Consider the following 23,133-nt stretch of genomic DNA (forward strand, 5'->3'; position numbering starts at 1 on the left):
TGTGGATGAGGAGAACATATATCCAGGCCCCTCGTCTCTGCTTCCTCCCACAACTTAGGCCCTCTACGTCTCCTACCCCAGTCTCAGGCGTGACAACGCTGCTGTACCCTGTAAATGCACCCCACAGGCGCTACGGTCACCCAGCTCAATCTTACCGGAACACTAGGCCCAGCTGACCGCTGCTACTTCATACAGTGGGACTGTGGGCTTAGCGATCAGCTAGATGTTATCGGGACTGCTGATGGATTGTGACTCTTGCCTGGAAATATTGCCAAGGGTTAAACAGGTCGACCTCCTATGATTAACCCCCTTATCCTATTGATTATACCCCTTTGTCTGGCTAAGAGGGACACCAATGTGTTGAACAGTGTTTGCAGACTGTATGGAGCCAACCACAACTGGGTCAAGAACAGGCATCATAGGAGGCGATGCCCCATGATCTGGTGCGTATCATCATCGGAGAGTGTTGACTGGACGTTATGGGCAAGATCCTTCTTCAGGGATGATGGATCCATGACAGGTACCAGCCCATTAGACAAGGCAATGGCCGTTATCTATCGCCCTCCCAGCACCTAGGCCATAAGAATTCCAGCAGGCATAACATTAGGTGATGACCATGATCTGGTGCTAGGAATAATCACCCAGGAGCCTGCTGGAAGACTCTGCCAGCCTTGTATTAATGTGTGAGTTCCAAATGCAGTGTGACCTTGGGCTTGGGCACTGCCACATTGACATAGAAGTGAGTGACTTATCAATTGGATCTGCCATGGAGACAGATCATGGTGACCATAGTGCTTCCTGAACAGTTATGTTGCCGTGTCAGTGGATTGAAATACAGGTAGATATACAAAAGCTTTATAGGCACTTGGTGAGATGTTTAATATTAATAAGTTGTTTTATGAAGATATTGGCTTAGATTTGCATTTTGTACCTGCCGGAGGGTACCAGGTTGCACAGTAGGCATGTTAGTGCTGATTCAATAGCAGTGGCACACGCCTCTCTGGCAGGTATGGTGGTGCACTCCATTTTGGATGGCATGGTGGTGTGCTCCTCTCTGGCTGGCATGGTGGTGTGCTTCTCTCTGGCTGGCATGGTGGTGTGCTTCTCTCTGGCTGGCATGGTGGTGTGCTCCTCTCTGGCTGGCATGATGGTGTGCTCTTCTGTCTCTGGCATGGTGGCGCAAACTTCTCTGGCTTGCATGGTAGTGCGCTCTTCTCTGGCGGTCATGGTGGCGAGGTCCTCTCTGCCTGGCATGGTGGCGTGCTCCTCTCTGGCTGGCATGGTGGTGTGCTTCTCTCTGGCTGGCATGGTGGTGTGCTTCTCTCTGGCTGGCATGGTGGTGTGCTCCTCTCTGGCTGGCATGATGGTGTGCTCTTCTCTCTCTGGCATGGTGGCACAGACCTCTCTGGCTGGCATGGTAGTGCGCTCTTCTCTGGCGGTCATGGTGGCGAGGTCCTCTCTGGCAGGCATGGTGGCGCGCTCCTCTCTGGCTGGCATGGTGGTGTGCTCCTCTCTGGCTGGCATGGTGACGCGCTCCTCTCTGGCTGGCATGGTGGTGTGCTTCTCTCTGGCTGGCATGGTGGCGTGCTCCTCTCTGGCCGGTATGGTGGCGCAGACCTCTCTGGCTGGCATGACAGTGCACTTCTCTCTGGCTGGCATGACAGTGCACTTCTCTCTGGCTGGCATGATGGTGCGCTGTTCTCTAGCTGGCATGATGGTGTGCTTCTCTAGCTGGCATGGTGGTGTGCTCCTCTCTGGCTGGCATGGTGGTGCGCCCCTACCTGGCTGGCATGGTGGCGTTTCTCTCTGGCTGGCATGTTGGAGCTCTTCTCTCTGGCCGGCATGGTGGCACGCTCCTTTCTGGCCAGCATGATCTTGCGCTCCTCTCTCTGGCATAGTGGAGCAGACCTCTCTGGCTGGCATGGTAGTGCACTCCTTTCTGGCTGGCATGGTGGTGCTCTCCTCTCTGGCTGGCATGATAGTGTGCTCCTCTCTGGCTGGCATGGTGGTGCAGACTTCTCTGGCTGGCATGGTAGGGCACTCTTCCCTGGCTGGCATGGTGGGGCACTCTTCCCTGGCTGGCATGGTGGGGCACTCCTCTCTGGCTGGCATGATGGCTCACTCCTCTCTGGCTGGCATGGTGGTGCAGACCTCTCCTGGCTGGCATGGTAGTGCGCTTCTCTCTGGTTGGCATGGTGGTGCAGACCTCTAATAACTGTGTTGCTTCTGTTGAGGGTCCGTGTCTTCCCTGCTTCCTTTATATACTGCTGGGCCTCATATGTACATTATGGTGTCCTCATAAGTGCTGGTGGCCTTAGTAATATATATCATGAGCCTCTTGCTGGTGAGAAGGAATCGCAGGGGACTAACAAGTTTTACTGATTTAGAAAAACAGTATTTTGCCGTGAGTGGAATGAGCCCAACAGCGTCTGTACATTGTTCAGGGAGCGATGGATTTCTACGCAATTCAGGTGGATGGACGACGGGGAAGGGATATTACATGTAACGGCAGCCACCTTTCACTTTCCAGCAGAATCTGCCTCGTCATCCTCCGGGTCACTGCTCTATATGCGATGTTCACGAGCCACAGTCATAAAATGCCTCTACGGGATTACTACAGCCTGCGAATATACTTACAGTTCCTCTCGTTACTGTGTCCGCAGTCGGCAGAGCTTTACAGCGGCAGCCACTTGCCTTTTAAATGGGTTTATATTGACATATTTAGTTTTAGTTTTAACCTGAGTTTTACCAGGCCAGTTTATCAAAGTGTGTCATTCGCACATACCAGGGGGACAAGGTAACAGGGAACAATGTTACATTGTATTGTTTTATTAACATTTAGATGTTTCAGTTGACTACGTGTTAGCCTATACCCTCACCCCCAACGTCAAACTTTTCTATATATGAGATGACCGGGCTGAAATACCTATGTTGATATTATAATGATGGTGTTAATGTTATAGGCCCTGATTCAGAGCCGGACGCTCTGACCAGAGCGCTCGCTCTGAATCAGGGCCCTCCTCCATTAATATGGAGCGTCCTCCTGGACGCTCGTATAGCTGTGGGTCACCACCCACAGCATATACGAGCGTGCAACAAGATGGTCGCGATGGTCTTGACCATCGCGACCATTGGACTTGCGAGAGAAACCCTGTGGTCTGATTTCTCAACCACAAGCCCTGGAGTGATTTTGGCTCTATCAGAGCCAAAATCACTCCCACTGACACCACTAGTGATGTCAGTGGGGCCGGCTTCAGACGGTAGGCGTTCCCATGGGAACGCCTCCGTCTGGCAGGCACGCCCCCGGCACGCCCACCAAAGGGGGCGTGCTGTCAATCAACATCGACAGCACACCCCCTTTGGTGCGAGACCCGGAGCGATGGAAAGCCCTTTGCTCGCCGGGTCTCGCGCATGCGCACGACGGAGCTCCCTCTGTCGTGCGCATGCGCGGTGGGGACCATCGACCCACTTGCGAGCGTACTGCCGCTCGCGAGTGGGTCTGAATGACCCCCATAATGTTCTCATCGGCTGCAGATTGTTTTAAATCTGCACAGTTCATCCCCTGCTGGTCCGCACACAAAAATAGGGGCTGCAAATGTTTTTGGTTATAAACAATAATTTTCCATAAAAAAAAATAAAATAAAAGTAGAGCGTTCCTCTTTGAACTGTGGCACCCAAAGGGTGAATAACCCCCTGGAAGCTGTTTAATATCCCGTCTCCTGGCTGTAATCAGCACACATTGTGTGGCGGAGTGTCTCCGGGTTGGTGTGGAAGCTCATTTTGACAACTCATTATCGAAAATTATAAACTGCAATTAAGAACTAATTTAAAGAAATGTTCAATCTTTTCACGTGTTCGAAGTCTGCCCGGCATTTAAATCTATAATTAGTGGTTTAGCTAATTGTGTTTAAGGGGAAATGTACTGTGTAAGTGAAAATATCATATATTCTTTTTTTTTTTTTATTTGTTACTAATGCCATTTACAAGGTCTCTGAAATGATGGATTGTCATGTATTCAGAAGTTGAAGGCCCAATTTTCCTTGGTGTCGGTCACATTCTCAGAACGGTTACAGCTGTAGCCATTCCAGGTTTTATTGCTTCATGGCACTGGTGTGAGATGATCTCTAGTATGTATATCCTGTTTGCTAATTAGGTATTGCTGTCATATACTACAGTTGAAAGCATTGGCACACTAAAACATATTGTAAGAATCGCCTTTATTTGAGGCTCATATATACAAACGGAACTAGAGATGAGAGACATTTTCAAAACGATTGCACATATTGAGGCTGATTCTGCGTCGCGCAGATCCCTGTTTGCCGGCGCAAGCCGTGAGTTTTTCCACACAGCGCATACGTACAGATGCGTTTTTATGCATTTTTGCGTACAGATGTGTCCTCATACACTTGCCGCAGTCTCACCAAATAGCACTTCTCGGCGCGCCAGTTCCCGTCTGATGCAGCCTGTGCCAAGCGTCTTTTTTTGCCTGAAAATGCATCCTACCTGCAACAGACATTTGAGATGTGTTTGAATCTTGTAGCGGCCGCTGAATATTTCATCGCATCGTGCTTCGTATACAGACTCAGTCGCACACAGACATACAAGTGACGAGTATCAAATTAAGTAGTGCAGTCTTGTGAAGCGGTTTGTCACATCCGTTTTGCAACTAAGGCTCGTATTCAGTTAGTTTCGCACCCGCGATACTTTTCTGCCTGTCGGACTTTTCGCCTGCATTGCGTGTTTTGGCCGCGGAAACTTACCATGCGCATCCCCGCAATTCGTCGTATTCAGTTCCGAAGGATGCGAAAACTCGTCCCGGCGAAACTCAAACAGGTGAAAAGTGTTGTATAAAATGGGGAAATCAGCCTGACACCCCCCAAAAGATGCTCTAACATTGGGGATCAATGTAGAGGTCACCGAATAGCCCTAATAAATCTATTTGGGGAACTTAGGTTGTGTCAATAGTTTCTAATTAGCGTCTTTGCACAAGTGGTGAAGAATGGCATTAAGCAGTATTGTTTTGTGAAAATAAGTAATTCTGACAAATTTGGGGTACTTAGAAATGGGTGCTAGCATGTTTGAAAGTCTCTAAAGTGAAGTTTAAATCGTGAAAAAAAAAAACAGTAGCAAACACCTGCAATCAAAAAAACACCTCGCCCATCCTTGAGTCTATTTCACTAGTTTTTAGGCTTGTACCCCAACTTTGCACTCTTTCACCCCCAAAATTAAAGTACTTTTTTGGGGTGATGTTAATTTATTTATTTTTTTCTGGATTTTTTGACACGGTTATCATTTTGGGCACTGTCCCAAGGGTTCTGAGTAGTTTAACCACCTTTGCACCCCAAAATAACGATTTTGCACTTTTTTTCACCACCTATTCAGAGGCAAAACTTTTTCTCCTATTACATTGCATTGACTTTCCGCAGACGCGAAAAGTGTTTGCAATTGAATTTGGAGATAAGTTTCCGCCAGGCGAAATGACGTCATCCGCGATACTTTTACGCAGATTCCGACTTTCGCTGCTAATTAAATACGGGTCTAGGATGCAACGAAGAAGCTTGGCGCAAGAAAGGCATGACAAATGTGAGCATTACAGTCGTGCATAATGAAATGAACGGATGCAATTTTGACCAAATAGGGCAACAAGGAGAATAATTCAGGATATGATGGGACAGGACGTAGATACGATTTAGCTCGGGTTAGATGAGCCTGCCGGTCAGAGCTTAACAACTAAAAGGAGACAGTAGAGGACTTGGGATAGTGGACTAGTGGTTCATGTGGGAACTGAGGAGGATGCGAAGCTGTCAGCAGAGGCTTGGTTCCTGTAGGGGACTAGGTATTGAAGGCCAAGATGGTGCTGAGGCCTATAAGGCTTAAGAGCCAGGTAGTGTTTAGACCAGGGGGCTTGCTGTGTGTGTGTTTGTGGTCTCTGGTTTGACCTGAAGCCTGTTTTCCGTAGGGGTCTAGGTGGAGCATTCCAGAGGAGACTCAACAGACCAGACCAGGTAGTAAGTGCCACAGGAGATAGGTCAGCTAGCAGCAGAGTAGGGGAAGGTAAAGTCAGTGGACCAGGCTTGTTGGGTCATGAGAAAAGGACACTTCAAAATGTGCAAAGCAGGAGGAGAAGGCCAAAAAATTGGGCTTCAGGCCCAGGTACGCTGGCATCTCAGGTGAGTTGCTGCAGATGAGCGGTGTTCTGGAAGCTTGCCAGGTTGAAAGGAATGAGGTGGAGTGCCAAGCTACTGGGTTCTGGATGTTTGTAGCTCACAGAACAGTAGAACAGGCGAGTTGGCCGTAGCAAAGGAAAATTGCCTGAGGAGTCACATGATGGGCATTTGGATGGAGGAAGGTCCTACCTTCTTGACAGGCCTTTGGATGGAGAAAGATCCTGCCTTCTTGACAGGCCTTTTAGTTGATGAAGGTCTAGTCTTATTCCACCCTGCCTTCCTCCACCCGCCTGTGTGGATGAGGCAGGTGAGCGAAAACAGCAGAGATGTGCGATTTGGTGAGGATGCCAGGGGCCGTGTGCGGGGTTGAACCTCCGGAGAGGCGTGATTCGAAATCAGAGTCCTGGGATAACAACTGTGAATGCATCATAGATTTTGGGAATAAGGATGTGAAAGAGCGGAGGCAGTAGGGTACATTATAGATAGGGGGCGACAGTCTGATTGGCACATGAGTCCAATGCGATATATAGGATGGCAGTGATGGGTAAAGCCTAAATGACTGTGGGGATGAAGGTCATGGTGGGAGTGTTTTAAGGACGTAGGTACCATTGGAGGCCACAGAAAAGTGCCCCACTCACAACAACGCTTGTGGGCCAGGAAGCTTGGTGGGTAAAGACATGCAGGGCGGCAAGGCGATGGGATTGTTGGGGCTGGTGGCCTAGTACAGAATGGTTTAATGGTGCCATGTGGTTCCTTACCAGTTTAGTGGTGCGTTGATTGACTGAGAAGCCAGGATGATTGTGGATTTAGGTGGTGATTAAAGTGTATTCCTGGGGCTCTCTACAGGCATGTCCAACAAGCAGTCATCTTTTCCCTTTGCAGATCAATCTGGTATCATCAGGAGTACGCCCTACAATTTAGGGTGTCGCGATAAAATCTGATCATACTCTTCCATCTGTATGCTGTGTATAATGAATTTCTGTAGTGTGTGTGAATATATATATATTATATATATATATATAATATAATATAAAATAATTAGGTGCATATCTTGTTTAAATTATGAAATAAATCCCTACACTGTTTAAGAATATTAAGAATATAATTATTTCTGCTCTGCAAAAGGATTTGATTTATCCAAAGCTGTTAAACAGTCAGACATTGAAATGTAGCTTATTAATGTCTTAGATGTATTGAAAGGAGAAAGTAGAAGAGATGTCGCCCAAACCTCACTGATTTATCTCCCTTCTTGCAGGTTCAGTATGAGACTTTGCTCTAAAATGAAAAAAAAAAGTCAAAAAACATCTGTCAGGAAACTGATGTTTTAAATCAACCTTTTCAGTTCTGAGAGTTTAGAAGAAGGCTTGAAGGACAGGAACTTCAGAAATAATTACATTCACGGAGCACATTAATTTGTTAATCAGCGAGACCTAATGGAAAGCATAGTGATTGTATCATAATTATGTTGTCATTACCGTGATTAACATTTATATTTATCTAATGCTCCAAAGCCTGTTCACTTTTGACATAACGAGTCTGCCGCTTACAAGCGTGAAATTTTATTTACCTATATTTTAATTTCGGCATATTAAATATCTTAAACTATTTTATTTTTTTTTAGGTTTAATATAGTTTATATTTTATGAGACCTAAATCCCAAAAGTAATAGATGATAAAATGAGGCCTTAATCAACAATACAAAGGCGTTTCTGTTTTTAAAGTGTCAATCGTTTCTACAAAATGGAAGCTGGCTTTGTGTATAAAGTAGATATGACCGTATTATGTTACTTTCCTTATTCCTGTCCGTAGGCACCCTGAGAAGGGGTTTTTTACACTCCCAGGCAGTGTCCAGATGCATTATTTTTAAGTCTTCACATAGTCTTACTTTGCGTAGTCGCACCGGTGAGTGCGGGGAATCGTCATTCACCACCACAACAAATACTGCTTGAGATAAAAGGTCGTACTGGCGTTTAAGTGATTGAAGAGCCATTTTAAGTAGAGGGTATCCGATGCTCTGAAGCGACTTATGATTAATAAGAGACTTCTGCACCTAATGGGGATGATGCATACTTGTACGCAAGTCCTTTGCGGAGTGCTAATGCAGTTTTTTCCACTGAACTTGCTCAGAACCATTAGTCGCACCTATGGATTGAAGCAGAGTTTGAGGAACATCTCCGCTTTCAACTGAATGGCTGCGATTGAGCTGTGTTCGAGCGCCTCACGTATGCCAAATAAAATGCTATGAAACCAAACAAAAGGATGAGGACAGTCCGCTCTCATAGATAGGTGCAACTCTGCGTAATATTCACATTTAGTTCAGCGTAGCAACTAGCGATGTAACCTCATAGCCACTAGCGATGTAACCTCATAGCCACTAGCGATGTAACCTCCACTAGCAATGTAACTTCATAGCAACTAGCGATGTAACCTCCTAGCCACTAGCGATGTAACCTCCTAGCCACTAGCGATGTAACCTCCTAGCCACTACAGTTGTAACCTCATAGCCACTAGCGATGTAACCTCATAGCCACTAGCGATGTAGCATCATAGCCACTGGAGATGTAACCTCCTCGACACTAGAGATGTAACCTCCTCGCCACTAGCAATGTAGCATCATAGCCACTAGCGATGTAGCATCATAGCCACTAGCGATGTAGCATCATAGCCACTAGCGATGTAGCATCATAGCCACTAGCGATGTAGCATCATAGCCACTAGCGATGTAGCCTCATAGCCACTAGCGATGTAACCTCATAGCCACTAGCGATGTAACCTCATAGCCACTAGCGATGTAACCTCATAGCCACTAGCGATGTAACCTCATAGCCACTAGCGTTGTAACCTCATAGCCACTAGCGATGTAACATCATAGCCACTAGAGATGTAACCTCCTAGCCACTAGCGATGTAACCTCCTAGCCACTAGCGATGTAACCTCCTAGCCATTAGCGATGTTACCTCATAGCCACTAGCGATGTAACCTCCACTAGAGATGTAACCTCATAGCCACTAGCGATGTAACCTCCACTAGAGATGTAACCTCATAGCCACTAGCGATGTAACCTCCTAGCCACTAGCAATGTAACCTCTTAGCCACTAGAGATGTAACCTCATAGCCACTAGCGATGTAACCTCATAGCCACTAGCGATGTAACCTCATAGCCACTAGCGATGTAACATCATAGCCACTAGCGATGTAGCATCATAGCCACTAGCGATGTAACCTCCACTAGAGATGTAACCTCCTAGCCACTAGAGATGTAACCTTCTAGCCACTAGCGATGTAACCTCCTAGCCACTAGCGATGTAACCTCCTAGCCACTAGCGATGTAACCTCCTAGCCACTAGCGACGTAACCTCCTAGCCACTAGCGATGTAACCTCCTAGCCACTAGAGATGTAACCTCCTAGCCACTAGCGACGTAACCTCCTAGCCACTAGCGATGTAACCTCCTAGCCACTAGCGACGTAACCTCCTAGCCACTAGCGACGTAACCTCCTAGCCACTAGCGACGTAACCTCCTAGCCACTAGCGACGTAAACTCCCAGCCACTAGCGATGTAACCTCCCAGCCACTAGCGATGTAACCTCCCAGCCACTAGCGATGTAACGTCCTAGCCACTAGTGATGTAGCATCATAGCCACTAGCGATGTAGCATCATAGCCACTAGAGATGTAACCTCATAGCCACTAGCGATGTAACCTCATAGCCACTAGCGATGTAACCTCATAGCCACTAGCGATGTAACCTCATAGCCACTAGCGATGTAACCTCATAGCCACTAGCGTTGTAACATCATAGCCACTAGAGGTGTAACCTCATAGCCACTAGCGGTGCAACCTCCTAGCCACTAGCGATGCAACCTCCTAGCCACTAGAGATGCAACCTCCTAGCCACTAGAGATGTAACCTCCTAGCCACTAGCGATGTAACCTCCTAGCCACTAGAGATGTAACCTCCTAGCCACTAGAGATGTAAGCTCCTAGTCACTAGAGATGTAAGCTCCTAGCCACTAGAGATGTAACCTCCTAGCCACTAGCGATGTAACCTCCTAGCCACTAGCGATGTAACCTCCTAGCCACTAGCGATGTAACCTCCTAGCCACTAGCGATGTAACCTCCTAGCCACTAGCGATGTAACCTCCTAGCCACTAGCGATGTAACCTCCTAGCCACTAGCGATGTAACCTCCTAGCCACTAGCGATGTAACCTCCACTAGAGATGTAACCTCATAGCCACTAGCGATGTAACCTCCACTAGAGATGTAACCTCCTAGCCACTAGCGATGTAACCTCCTAGCCACTAGCGATGTAACCTCATAGCCACTAGAGATGTAACCTCATAGCCACTAGAGATGTAACCTCATAGCCACTAGCGATGTAACCTCATAGCCACTAGCGATGTAACCTCATAGCCACTAGCGATGTAACCTCATAGCCACTAGCGATGTAGCATCATAGCCACTAGCGATGTAACCTCCACTAGAGATGTAACCTCCTAGCCACTATCGACGTAACCTCCTAGCCACTATCGACGTAACCTCCTAGCCACTAGCGACGTAACCTCCTAGCCACTAGCGACGTAACCTCCTAGCCACTAGCGACGTAACCTCCTAGCCACTAGCGACGTAACCTCCTAGCCACTAGCGACGTAACCTCCTAGCCACTAGCGACGTAACCTCCTAGCCACTAGCGACGTAACCTCCTAGCCACTAGCGACGTAACCTCCTAGCCACTAGCGACGTAACCTCCTAGCCACTAGCGACGTAACATCCTAGCCACTAGCGACGAAACATCATAGCCACTAGCGATGTAACATCATAGCCACTAGTGATGTAGCATCATAGCCACTAGCGATGTAACCTCCACTAGAGATGTAACCTCATAGCCACTAGCGATGTAACCTCCTAGCCACTAAAGATGTAACCTCATAGCCACTAGCGATGTAACCTCATAGCCACTAGCGATGTAACCTCATAGCCACTAGCGATGTAACCTCATAGCCACTAGCGATGTAACCTCATAGCCACTAGCGATGTAACCTCATAGCCACTAGCGATGTAACCTCATAGCCACTAGCGATGTAACCTCCTAGCCACTAGCGATGTAACCTCCTAGCCACTAGCGATGTAACATCATAGCCACTAGCGTTGTAACACCATAGCCACTAGAGGTGTAACCTCCTAGCCACTAGCGATGTAACCTCCTAGCCACTAGAGATGTAACCTCATAGCCACTAGCGATGTAACCTCATAGCCACTAGCGATGTAACCTCATAGCCACTAGCGATGTAACCTCATAGCCACTAGCGATGTAGCATCATAGCCACTAGCGATGTAACCTCCACTAGAGATGTAACCTCCTAGCCACTATCGACGTAACCTCCTAGCCACTATCGACGTAACCTCCTAGCCACTAGCGACGTAACCTCCTAGCCACTAGCGACGTAACCTCCTAGCCACTAGCGACGTAACCTCCTAGCCACTAGCGACGTAACCTCCTAGCCACTAGCGACGTAACCTCCTAGCCACTAGCGACGTAACCTCCTAGCCACTAGCGACGTAACCTCCTAGCCACTAGCGACGAAACATCATAGCCACTAGCGATGTAACATCATAGCCACTAGTGATGTAGCATCATAGCCACTAGCGATGTAACCTCCACTAGAGATGTAACCTCCTAGCCACTATCGACGTAACCTCCTAGCCACTAGCGACGTAACCTCCTAGCCACTAGCGACGTAACATCATAGCCACTAGCGACGTAACATCATAGCCACTAGCGATGTAACCTCCTAGCCACTAGCGATGAAACATCATAGCCACTAGCGATGTAACATCATAGCCACTAGCGATGTAACATCATAGCCACTAGCGATGTAACATCATAGCCACTAGCGATGTAACCTCCACTAGAGATGTAACCTCATAGCCACTAGCGATGTAACCTCCTAGCCACTAAAGATGTAACCTCATAGCCACTAGCGATGTAACCTCCTAGCCACTAGCGATGTAACCTCCTAGCCACTAGCGTTGTAACCTCCTAGCCACTAGCGATGTAACCTCATAGCCACTAGCGATGTAACCTCATAGCCACTAGCGATGTAACCTCATAGCCACTAGCGATGTAACATCACTATTATCATAACCAGGATAGTAAGAACGTAAGATATTTTCTTGAAAAATATAAACACATACCTCAGAATTAAATAAATGTCCTAAGAAGTACTGATAATATAGTGACCCATAACTGCTTATGTTTTGAAGACCCATGTTCCATTAAAGTGCAGAGAACAGCTAAGGGAACCAAGTTTGCACAAAATTATGCAGAACATAATCAGAGGTGGTAAAGTCTTAAGGCAGTAGAGCAATTTAAACATGCTTGGGATAATCATAAGGCTACCCTTACAATGAACGAAGGATCAAATAGGGTTGAGGTTACCGAAAGGGTAAAAAAAAAAGAGCAGACTATATGGGCCAATATGTTCTAATCTGCCGTAAAATTCTATGTAACATAATGTATCTCTTTATAAGTGTGTTCTTGATCCTACTCCATATTGCCCATACTATCAATTATAATTCAACCATTGATCTTATTTAGGTATTAGGTGGTATAGGCTCCTTTAGATCAAAGGGCCTGATTCAGCACAGATCGCAAGGTTGTGTTCGCACGCACCCACTCGCTGCGTTAATATGCTAATGAATGCAACCTCAACACTATACCAAGACGCCCATCACTGTATAAAGCCGCCCACTTCCCATGACATGCATCCGCAAGTCAGTGAAAACATCGGTAACATCGGAACCATTCGCACAGTTGTGGTTGACCCGACCCTACCTCACAAACTGCTAAACTTCCTGTCGCCATCTAGACCTCTGCAAGCATATACAATCGCAGGGGCTTAATTAATAACGCCCCTGTAACGGCGTTCAAATGCACAGCACGCCTGCGTTCCGCCGACCACCCCCAAACGGTCACTTCCTGTCAACCACTATGAGATGGGACTGCGTGCTCTCTGCGAATGCTTCCCGTTCGCAGCGGCCATTTCGCGCACTGCGATGCATGCACAGAGCACAAGCATCGACCAGCTGCGTGCGAACGCAGCCTTGCGATCTCACCGTATTAACGCCCAAAGTCCAATTAGGTTTGTCTTCTTAAAGCCAAAATAGTCCCACCAGTTCCTAAGTCCCGTTTATGTAGAGGAGTGATTTATTGTTTCTGTATTATTTATCTATTGGAGTTGTGTATTGTTAATGTATGTCTGTTGTGTTCTCTTTTATGCAAGTACTTGGCTAGTAGTAAACCGGAGTTGAATTCCTTGTATACGGTTATACTCTTAGCCAGTAGAGTTGATTCTGATGTTTAATCCTCAGTTTGCCTTTATACTACGATCCCATGTCTTATATGTGCAGGTCATCAATCCTTACTGTTCTTAGTTGAAGTAAACCCCGAATGTAGTGTTAAATGTTTGCCATGATATTATCAAATACTTCTTCTGTATCTAGATCTAAATAAAAGTGTAATGATACTGTCGTTTTATCTCTCCGACGCGTTTCATTGCCGTGAAAAGTGACACTACTGGAATTAATGCCAAGCTGCTATTCTCACCCTTTAAACTCCCATTGCCTCAATCAGAGAGTCGTTTATGTATTCAGTACTTCTGCATAGTCCTATATCGCACGTAGCCTAATAAATAATAAAACATATACAGATGTGTCCTTGATCATCTAGCCTCAATACTCCACGCAGCGCTATATGTCTGGCGTAGGTGAGCCGCCAGGTCCTGCGCAACTCTGCTAGCGTCGGGTGTCTTTTGTTTTTTTGCTGAAAGCGCGTCTAAGTTGCCATGCGATGCAACTAGAACGCACCAGGAGACTGCGCTGATTAATTTGATATGTGACACATATATCTGTGTGCTCCTGAGTCTGTAAAGGGAACTTGGCGTGGAAAAAAAAACTACGCCCGCTGCGTTATAGCACTTCTGATTCAGAGACTCCGTGGCACACAGATATACAAGTGTTTTTATATGTAATTAATCTGGTGCGTCCTAGTCGCATCGCATTGCTACTTATATGCATTTTCGGCAAAAAAGACGCCCGGCGCTCGAAGAATCTCACGGGACCAGGCGTGCGGAGAGGGGCAGTTTTGATGTGACTGCAGCAGACAAGTTGAGGACACATCTGTAAAATATCCTATACAATTCCATTCATATGAATTTAATTTGGACTCGTTTGCTGGAAGTTATTGTGTGTGTATATTAACTATGTAAATAATCACTAGACACAAGATGACTTCTTTTACCATGAACCTATTACCAAACATATTTAGGGCGAATGTACAATTCCCCTGTAGAAAGATAAAGGTTAAAGTCGCCTGGCAGCTTGTAATGCAGGCCATTTACTCCGCCTCAGTGGTTGCTGCACCATGTGTCCTGTATCTGGTACGTTCCTTTGATCCCAGCAGTTTCTCACAGGAGGGCCAGCTGGACAGAACGTATTCTGCTCACCTTGCGCTGATTTGCTGTTTATTGTTTACATGCTGGTGCTGCAGAATTATTCCACATTTTGTTTTCCCATCACTTTTTACTGTAATTTTTTTTTTATTTTTATTTTTTTACATCTGCTGGAAGTTACTTTGATAAAGTAAATGTAGGGTGTTTTATCCTCTTATGCCAGCGCGTTACAGACAATACAAACTGTAGTGCCAAAAGTAATGAGAGAGCAGTATGTAAAGGTAATGGTAGGTGGCGTCTCCATACTGTGACATTTTGGAAATGCCCAGGCCTGCATCAGTTGTAAGCTGACATCTCCTGAGTCAGTTTGAACACCGGCTGTGCTGCTCATAGCAAGGCAACGTGAATTATCGGAGTTCGAACGGGGCTGGATTATGATAGCCCGACTAATGGGACATTCCATTTCCCAAGTTGTGCCGGCATTCAAGACCTACAGAATACTAGGAGTATATCCCATGACCTTTGGCACTTGAGTGTAAATGTCGTGTTCCTGCCAGCTTTATGACATGGGCCTGTACTTGCCAGTATTGCCACATTCAGGCCAGTGCATGGCAAGGTCTCTGGATAAGTATACAGGTCCATCAAGCGTCCTTTTATATGATTAAAGAGCTTTTAATCCTAACTTTCGTCACCCATTATGTGCAGGTGATGGTCCAATACAAAGGTAAATATAAAGAAGGTTGATATCAGACTTGTAATGTCTGCTCCTTGCAATGGATAACTTTGTGTCATTTATATTCACTATGCATGATAAAAAAAATAAAATATATATATTATGCTCAAGTTTCCTGCCACATTATTAAAAGCATACTGGTCGGTGATTTGTCCGCTGCAAAAATGGACCCGTGTGTGTTGGGGAGGAAAGGAAGGAATGTAGACTGTAGGCTCCGATGAGGCAGGGACTAATGTAAATGATTACATATGTTGCGCAAAGCGCCATTTCACACATTCCTGCAACATTAGCAAATAAAATAATACCGATAAGCTGCAGGTCTATAGGGCAAATGGTCCTTTACTACATAATATACCTACTAAATGCACCTAAAGTTCCGGTAAGAGCATATGGGTGCAGTAGTTTGTAAAGGAGTCGTCCTGTGAATCGGGGGCGTACACGCACAATGAAACACCAAATGTATTTTTGGTGGACAGGATTTTTCGAATGAGATAAAGGGTTGTAGAGATGAGATTTACATACGGTGATTTCCTCTGATAACTTTCATGGAAATGGAAATCTGCTGTCACCCTCCACTGTCAGTGTGACGCGTTTTGCTTCTGCAGGAAAGCTAATTTCTTAGTGCACCTCCACTGTCAGTGTGACGCATTTTGCTTCTGCAGGAAAGCTTATTTCTTAGTGCACCTCCACTGTCAGTGTGACGCATTTTGCTTCTGCAGGAAAGCTAATTTCTTAGTGCACCTCCACTGTCAGTGTGACGCATTTTGCTTCTGTAGGAAAGCTAATTTCTTAGTGCACCTCCACTGTCAGCGTGTTGCGTTTTGCTTCTGCAGGAAAGCTTATTTCTTAGTGCACCTCCACTGTCGGTGTGACGCGTTTTGCTTCTGCAGGAAAGCTCATTTCTTAGTGCACCTCCACTGTCAGTGTGATGCGTTTTGCTTCTGCAGGAAAGCTCATTTCTTAGTGCACCTCCACTGTCAGTGTGATGCGTTTTGCTTCTGCAGGAAAGCTCATTTCTTAGTGCACCTCCACTAACCTAACTGGAAACTTTGAAATTCACAATAGTAACCCATGTAATAAGGATCCCCACTATCCGTAGTCATTTTAAATGAATAAAAAAATTTGAGCAATATCATAGGAGACAATCGTAAAGCTTTAAATGCACGTTATAATCTATAGACCTGCAAAGCTAGGCACGGATTGGTATTTCAGCGGCAGTTCTTGGTTGCGCCACTTGATACGCATTAAATGGACAAGTAGGTTGAGATGCGTGGATATTAAATTATCTCAACCGTGTCCAAATTATCCCCGCATCAGGTCAGGTACAGTCCCCACCATGCTTTGTTTAATTAAGGTAACCAGTAAAGAGGAGATAATTTCCCCTTCACCTGTAGCTCACACTAGCGCGGTGACATTCCTGTCCCCGGATGGCCTATTGTCGCTTTTACTTGCAGAAGACACGTCTCGTCTGGAGAGCACGCCGAGCCGCAGTTGTGAAGACAGAGCAGAATAATTAGTACATTCATGGCTCAGTAAGCGGGCACAGGCGCCCATGACTGATGCCTGGAAAGTTCTGCTGAGAGTGTGTCTGCAGCCTGGTGGAAGCTTCAGTTCAGAAAAAGCAGCCGCCGCGCTGAATACTAATTATGTTGCGCGTCTGCCGGCGATAAATGAGCTGTGATGGCGATGAACTTTCTAATGCTCTATTAGCACAAGCAGCAGATCGTGTAAACAGGCAAATGTTTATTACTTTCCATCCCACTTGCCGATTCTCTGCTTTTGTTGCCTTCATTTCATTTTAAAAGGACATTTTATGTTTTCTTTCAGAATTTTTTTTTTTGCTAATATCAATGTTATGAGCGTCTATAGCACAAACAAAACTGTGTTATAATTCAGGATTCTACTAAATTGTGGGTTTGTAGAAGTGGAGATGTTGCCCATAGCAACCAATCAGATTCTACTTATTTATCTAGCACTTTCTAGGGCAGGGGTGGGGAACCTGCGGCTCTAGGGCCGCATGCGGCTTTTTCTTTGTTATGTTGCAGCTCGTAGCTGACCCCGCGGTAGCATGGGGGCTGTTGCTAGACCACTGCAACTGAACTCTGGCCTCTGAAGCGATCAGAGGCTAAAGAAGCCAGCGTTCCCAGTGATGCAGTGCGCTGGTGACGGCATAACGTAACCCACGATGTGAGGAGTCAGCGCACCTGCTGGATCTAGTTAGATTCGGCAGTCAACGGCATTGGGAGTGACAGCGGTGCCAAGAGTGAAGCCTACAGAGGGCACTGCATATGTTGCACAACTACAGCGGGCATTGTATAATGGGCACTACTACAGGGGGCATTGCATAATGGGCACTACTACAGGGGGCATTGCATAATGGGCACTACTACAGGGGGCATTGCATAATCGGCACTACTACAGGGGGCACTGCATAATGGGCACTACTACAGGGGGCATTGCATAATGGGCACTACTACAGGGGGCATTGCATAATGGGCACTACTACAGGGGGCATTGCATAATGGGCACTACTACAGGAGGCATTGCATAATGGGCACTACTACAGGGGGCACTGCAAAATCGGCACTACTACAAGGGGCATTGCATAAGAGGCACTACTATGGGGGTGTGACACAAGGTCATGCTCCTGCAAATGTCATACCAAAGGCGTGCGCACAAAAATGGGGCTTTGTGACCGCTAGACCACGCCCCATTTTGTGCGTGTTGGGTGCGCACATGATATCGACTCTTTGACTTGACTACATATATTTTTTGGCTCTTTGCCTCTAACTGGTTGGCCGCGCCTGTTCTAGAGGATAATAGCTAGAATTTGATTGGTTGCTATGGGCAACACCTCCACTTTTATAAACCTGCACTTTAGTAAATAACCCTAAGTGTGTTTTAAATACTCCCCTCTTTCTCCCCTTTTTCCCTCTCTGCCCTTATCTCTCTCTCACCCCCTCTCCCTCTCCTCCCCTCTCTGCCCTTATCTCTCTCTCCTCCCTCTCCCTCTCCTTCTCTCTCTGCCCTTATCTCTCTCCTCCCTCTCCCTCTCCTTCCGTCTCTGCCCTTATCTCTCTCTCCTCCCTCTCCCTCTCCTTCCCTCTCTACCCTTATCTCTCTCTCTCACCCCCTCTCCCTCTCCTCCCCTCTCTGCCCTTATCTCTCACCCCTCTCCCCCTCCTCCCCTCTCTGCCCTCATCTCTCACTCACCCCTCTCCTTCCCTCTCTGCCCTTATCTCTCTCTCCTCCCTCTCCCTCTCCTCCCCTCTCTGCCCTTATCTCTCTGTCACTCCCTCTCCTCCCCTCTCTGCCCTTATCTCTCTCTCACCGCTCTCCCTCTCCTCCCCTCTCTGCCCTTATCTCTCTCTCCTCCCTCTCCCTCTCCTCCCTCTCCCTCTCCTCCCCTCTCTGCCCTTATCACTCTGTCACCCCCTCTCCTCCCCTCTCTGCCCTTATCTCTCTCTCACCGCTCTCCCTCTCCTCCCCTCTCTGCCCTTATCTCTCTCTCCTCCCTTTCCCTCTCCCTCTCCTTCCCTCTCTACCCTTATCTCTCTCTCACCCCCTCTCCCTCTCCTCCCCTCTCTGCCCTTATCTCTCTCACCCCTCTCCCCCTCCTCCCCTCTCTGCCCTCATCTCTCACTCACCCCTCTCCTTCCCTCTCTGCCCTTATCTCTCTCTCCTCCCTCTCCTTCTCCTCCCCTCTCTGCCCTTATCTCTCTGTCACCCCCTCTCCTCCCCTCTCTGCCCTTATCTCTCTCTCACCGCTCTCCCTCTCCTCCCTCTCTGCCCTTATCTCTCTCTCCTCCCTCTCCCTCTCCTTCCCTCTCTGCCCTTATCTCTCTCTCCTCCCTCTCCCTCTCCTTCCCTCTCTGCCCTTATCTCTCTCTCCTCCCTCTCCCTCTCCTTCCCTCTCTGCCCTTATCTCTCTCTCACCCCCTCTCCCTCTCCTCCCCTCTATGCCCTTATCTCTCTCTCCTCCCTCTCCTTCCCTCTCTGCCCTTATCTCTCTCTCCTCCCTCTCCCTCTCCTTCCCTCTCTGCCCTTATCTCTCTCTCACCCCCTCTCCCTCTCCTCCCCTCTCTGCCCTTACCTCTCTCACCCCTCTCCCCCTCCTCCCCTCTCTGCCCTTATCTCTCACTCACCCCTCTCCCTCTCCTTCCCTCTCTACCCTTATCTCTCTCTCCTCCCTCTCCCCCCTTATCTCTCTTTCCTCCCTCTCCCTCTCCTCCCCTCTCTGCCCTTATTTCTCTTTCACCCCCTCTCCCTCTCCTCCCCTCTCTGCCCTTATCTCTCTCTCACCGCTCTCCCTCTCCTCCCCTCTCTGCCCTTATCTCTCTCTCCTCCCTCTCCTCCCCTCTCTGCCCTTATCTCTCTCACCCCTCTCCCTCTCCTCCCCTCTCTGCCCTTATTTCTCTCTCACCCCCTCTCCCTCTCCTCCCCTCTCTGCCCTTATACCGCTCTCCCTCTCCTCCCCTCTCTGCCCTTATCTCTCTCTCCTCCCTCTCCCTCTCCTCCCCTCGATGCCCTTATCTCTCTCTCCCCCTCTCCTCCCCTCTCTGCCCTTATCTCTCTCTCCTCCCTCTCCCTCTCTCCTCCCTCTCCCCCTCTCCCTCTCCTCCCCTCTCTGCCCTTATCTCTCTCTCCTCCCTCTCTCCTCCCTCTCCCCCTCCTCCCCTCTCTGCCCTTCTCTCTCACTCACCCCTCTCCCTCTCCTTCCCTCTCTACCCTTATCTCTCCTCCCTCTCCCCCCCTTATCTCTCTTTCCTCCCTCTCCCTCTCCTCCCCTCTCTGCCCTTATTTCTCTTTCACCCCCTCTCCCTCTCCTCCCCTCTCTGCCCTTATCTCTCACTCACCCCTCTCCGTCTCCTTCCCTCTCTACCCTTATCTCTCTCTCCTCCCTCTCCCTCTCCTCCCCTCTCTGCCCTTATCTCTCTCTCACCGCTCTCCCTCTCCTCCCCTCTCTGCCCTTATCTCTCTCTCCTCCCTCTCCCTCTCCTCCCCTCTCTGCCCTTATCTCTCTCACCCCTCTCCTTCTCCTCCCCTCTCTGCCCTTATTTCTCTCTCACCCCCTCTCCCTCTCCTCCCCTCTCTGCCCTTATACCGCTCTCCCTCTCCTCCCCTCTCTGCCCTTATCTCTCTCTCCTCCCTCTCCCTCTCCTCCCCCTCTCTGCCCTTATCTCTCTCCCCCTCTCCCTCTCCTCCCCTCTCTGCCCTTATCTCTCTCTCCTCCCTCTCCCTCTCCTCCCCTCTCTACCCTTATCTCTCTCACCCCCCTCTCCCTCTCCTCCCCTCTCCCTCTCCTCCCCTCTCTGCCCTTATCTCTCTCTCCTCCCTCTCCCTCTCTCCTCCCTCTCCTCCCCTCTCTACCCTTATCTCTCTCACCCCCTCTCCTCCCCTCTCTGCCCTTATCTCTCTCTCCTCCCTCTCCCTCTCTCCTCCTCCCTCTCCTCTCTCCTCCCCTCTCTACCCTTATCTCTCTCTCACCCCCCTCTCCCTCTCCTCCCCTCTCTGCCCTTATCTCTCCCTCTTTCTCTCTCCTCCCTCTCCCTCTCCTCCCCTCTCTACCCTTCTCTCTCACTCACTCCTCTCCCCCCTCTCCCCCTCTCTCTCTCTCTCTCTCTCTCTCTCTCTCTTTCTCTCTCTCTCTCTTTCTCTCTCCCTCTCTTTCCCCGCAGGCTACATATACTATTGGATATTTTATACAGGTAGTACCTGGTGACTGGTCAGAAAATCTGCGCCGTGCCCCCTTTATGATCTAATTGCATTATGTTGTTTCATTATCATGTTTCAGGGCAGACGGTTTTACAGAACATATTACATTCTTATCTATTTCTCCTTTTTCTCCAGTGAAAATCACAGTGCTGAATTATCAGAGCCCCACGACGGGTCTGTTCCCGACTAACACTGTTGGAGACTGTAAGAAAGCCAAGATCCATGACAGCCTGTACTGCGCTGCTAGTGCCTGGGCCCTGGCTCTGGCCTACAGGTAACTCACTCTGACTGTGTGTTCTCCTCGTGCTGACTGAGACAATGGCGGGAAAGGGGCAGATTTTTCAAATGCTGAGACCGCTTCCTGAATATTACCCCGAGAGATGTCTACATTCTGTCATTACCTGCGCCTGGCAGGCGTTACACTATTTTCGGCGCTCTCACAGTCTGTTAGAAGAATTGGTTTGTTTAGTTTACTGCATTGGGGGAGAGTTACCAAACCTTCTAAGACGACTAGTGGAGACGTTGTCCATAGTAACCAATCAGCTGCTAGCTGCCATTTTATAGACTCTGCTAGATACAGCTGATTGGTTTCCATGGACAACGCCTCCACTTATCCTCTTTTAGACGGTTTATTAAATCTCCACCATAGATATCATGAGACGTACAGCTCCGGGTCAGTGAGTCCACCCACCAGGTGTTGTATGTTTCAACCAGTACATATTGAATGTAGGTGTTCACAGGCTTTTACGCAGGACCTATGCAATGGTGCACTGCCATTTACTTATGGAACAACTCCGCATGAAGATTTCCTGTCTCTTTAATGAAACATTAATCCAGCAGATTACATGGACTCAGTGTCCCAGCCAGTCTAACAGGCCTCCATTGTCTGCTGCAAGTCTCTAATCTCTTCTGCTCCTGCCGTCGGCAAGTTGCCACCTATGTGATAAAGGTGTTTGGTAGAAGGAATGAATGCCCTTGGTATAGCAGACAAGGGACTTAAGGTGCCTACACACGGTACGATTTATATCCCGTCGATGTGACCCACGATCCCAGGGCCAACATACCGGGGGATCCGGTGCCCGACATGTCTGCCCCTTCTGCGTAGCTCTGCCTGGGATCGTCAGCCGCGTCGCCTGATCTTTCTGCATGTTCAAAAGATCAGGCGAAGCGACTGACGACCTCACGGGAGCGTGCAATGCACGATATAGTGCATACACACAGAACGATATTGCTAATTTATCGCTCCGATCCGTCGGATCGTTAGCAATATCGTTATGTGTGTAGGGGCCTTTAGAGAACCGTAGAGAGGGGGAGTGTAAGACACCTGGAGTCGGAGAGTGCAGTGATGAGGCTAGGGAAGCTAGTCGGTTGAGCCTCTAGCCGGGGTGTGCAGATCGGAATCAGTATCAATTACCGCCAGCTGCATGACCGGCAGTTCTAATCCCGACAGCGGCAGCCCGACAGAGGAGGAAATCCCGATCGTCCTTCAGGTAAGTATAACTAACCCTATTCTACACCCTAACCCTCCTTTAGGGGTGCCTAACCCTAACCTTCCTCCCGGGGGTGCCTAACCCTAACCTCCCAGTCTGGTGGCTAACCCTAAGTCCCCCCGGGAGTCCCTAACCTATAACTCCCAATCCCCCCCCACAACCCCCCCCCCCCCACGCACCTGTCCACGCCGGCGCCCAGTTTACCTTCGATCGGTATTCGGGTGTCGGGCTCCCGGCGTAAGTCTCATGACAGGCGTTGGGATCTCAACGCCTGTCATTTGACACTTGCCGGGATTAGGCAGTCGGGGGAAGCCGGCAGTCGGCATTGCGTCCACTGGCTTCCCGACTGCTTCCCGTCCAGACCGGACGTGCTCTTTATAATTCATTGTAATGCATTAAAGTAACAGATCTGCATTAAAATCTTGGAATCTGCTGCATAACAAATATAAACGCAATGTTGAACTTTAGATTTTTGTTTCTGTAAGGAAAATGTTCCCTATATTTCACTGAATGTGTCAAGAGGCCTTTCCATATTGAATTAATGTGTATTTAAAGGTTGCTAATGTCATAAAACAAGACT

At 48.2% G+C, this 23,133-nt stretch overlaps 1 protein-coding gene across 3 annotated transcripts in view; it reads left to right on the forward strand.

Moving 5' to 3' along the window:
• The window catches only part of PHKB (phosphorylase kinase regulatory subunit beta), a 327,566-nt gene that overhangs the window by 51,869 nt on the left and 252,564 nt on the right, over positions 1-23,133 (forward strand). For all 3 annotated transcript variants that reach the window (XM_088458985.1, XM_088458984.1, XM_088458983.1), the window contains one exon: positions 21,199-21,337. In XM_088458985.1, coding sequence (XP_088315111.1) covers positions 21,199-21,337 — 139 coding nt within the window. The remainder of the gene's footprint in view (positions 1-21,198; positions 21,338-23,133) is intronic.

Source organism: Taudactylus pleione, unplaced genomic scaffold (genome assembly GCF_031769625.1).
Source record: "Taudactylus pleione unplaced genomic scaffold, aTauple2 ptg000885l, whole genome shotgun sequence".
Lineage (NCBI taxonomy): Eukaryota > Metazoa > Chordata > Amphibia > Anura > Myobatrachidae > Taudactylus > Taudactylus pleione.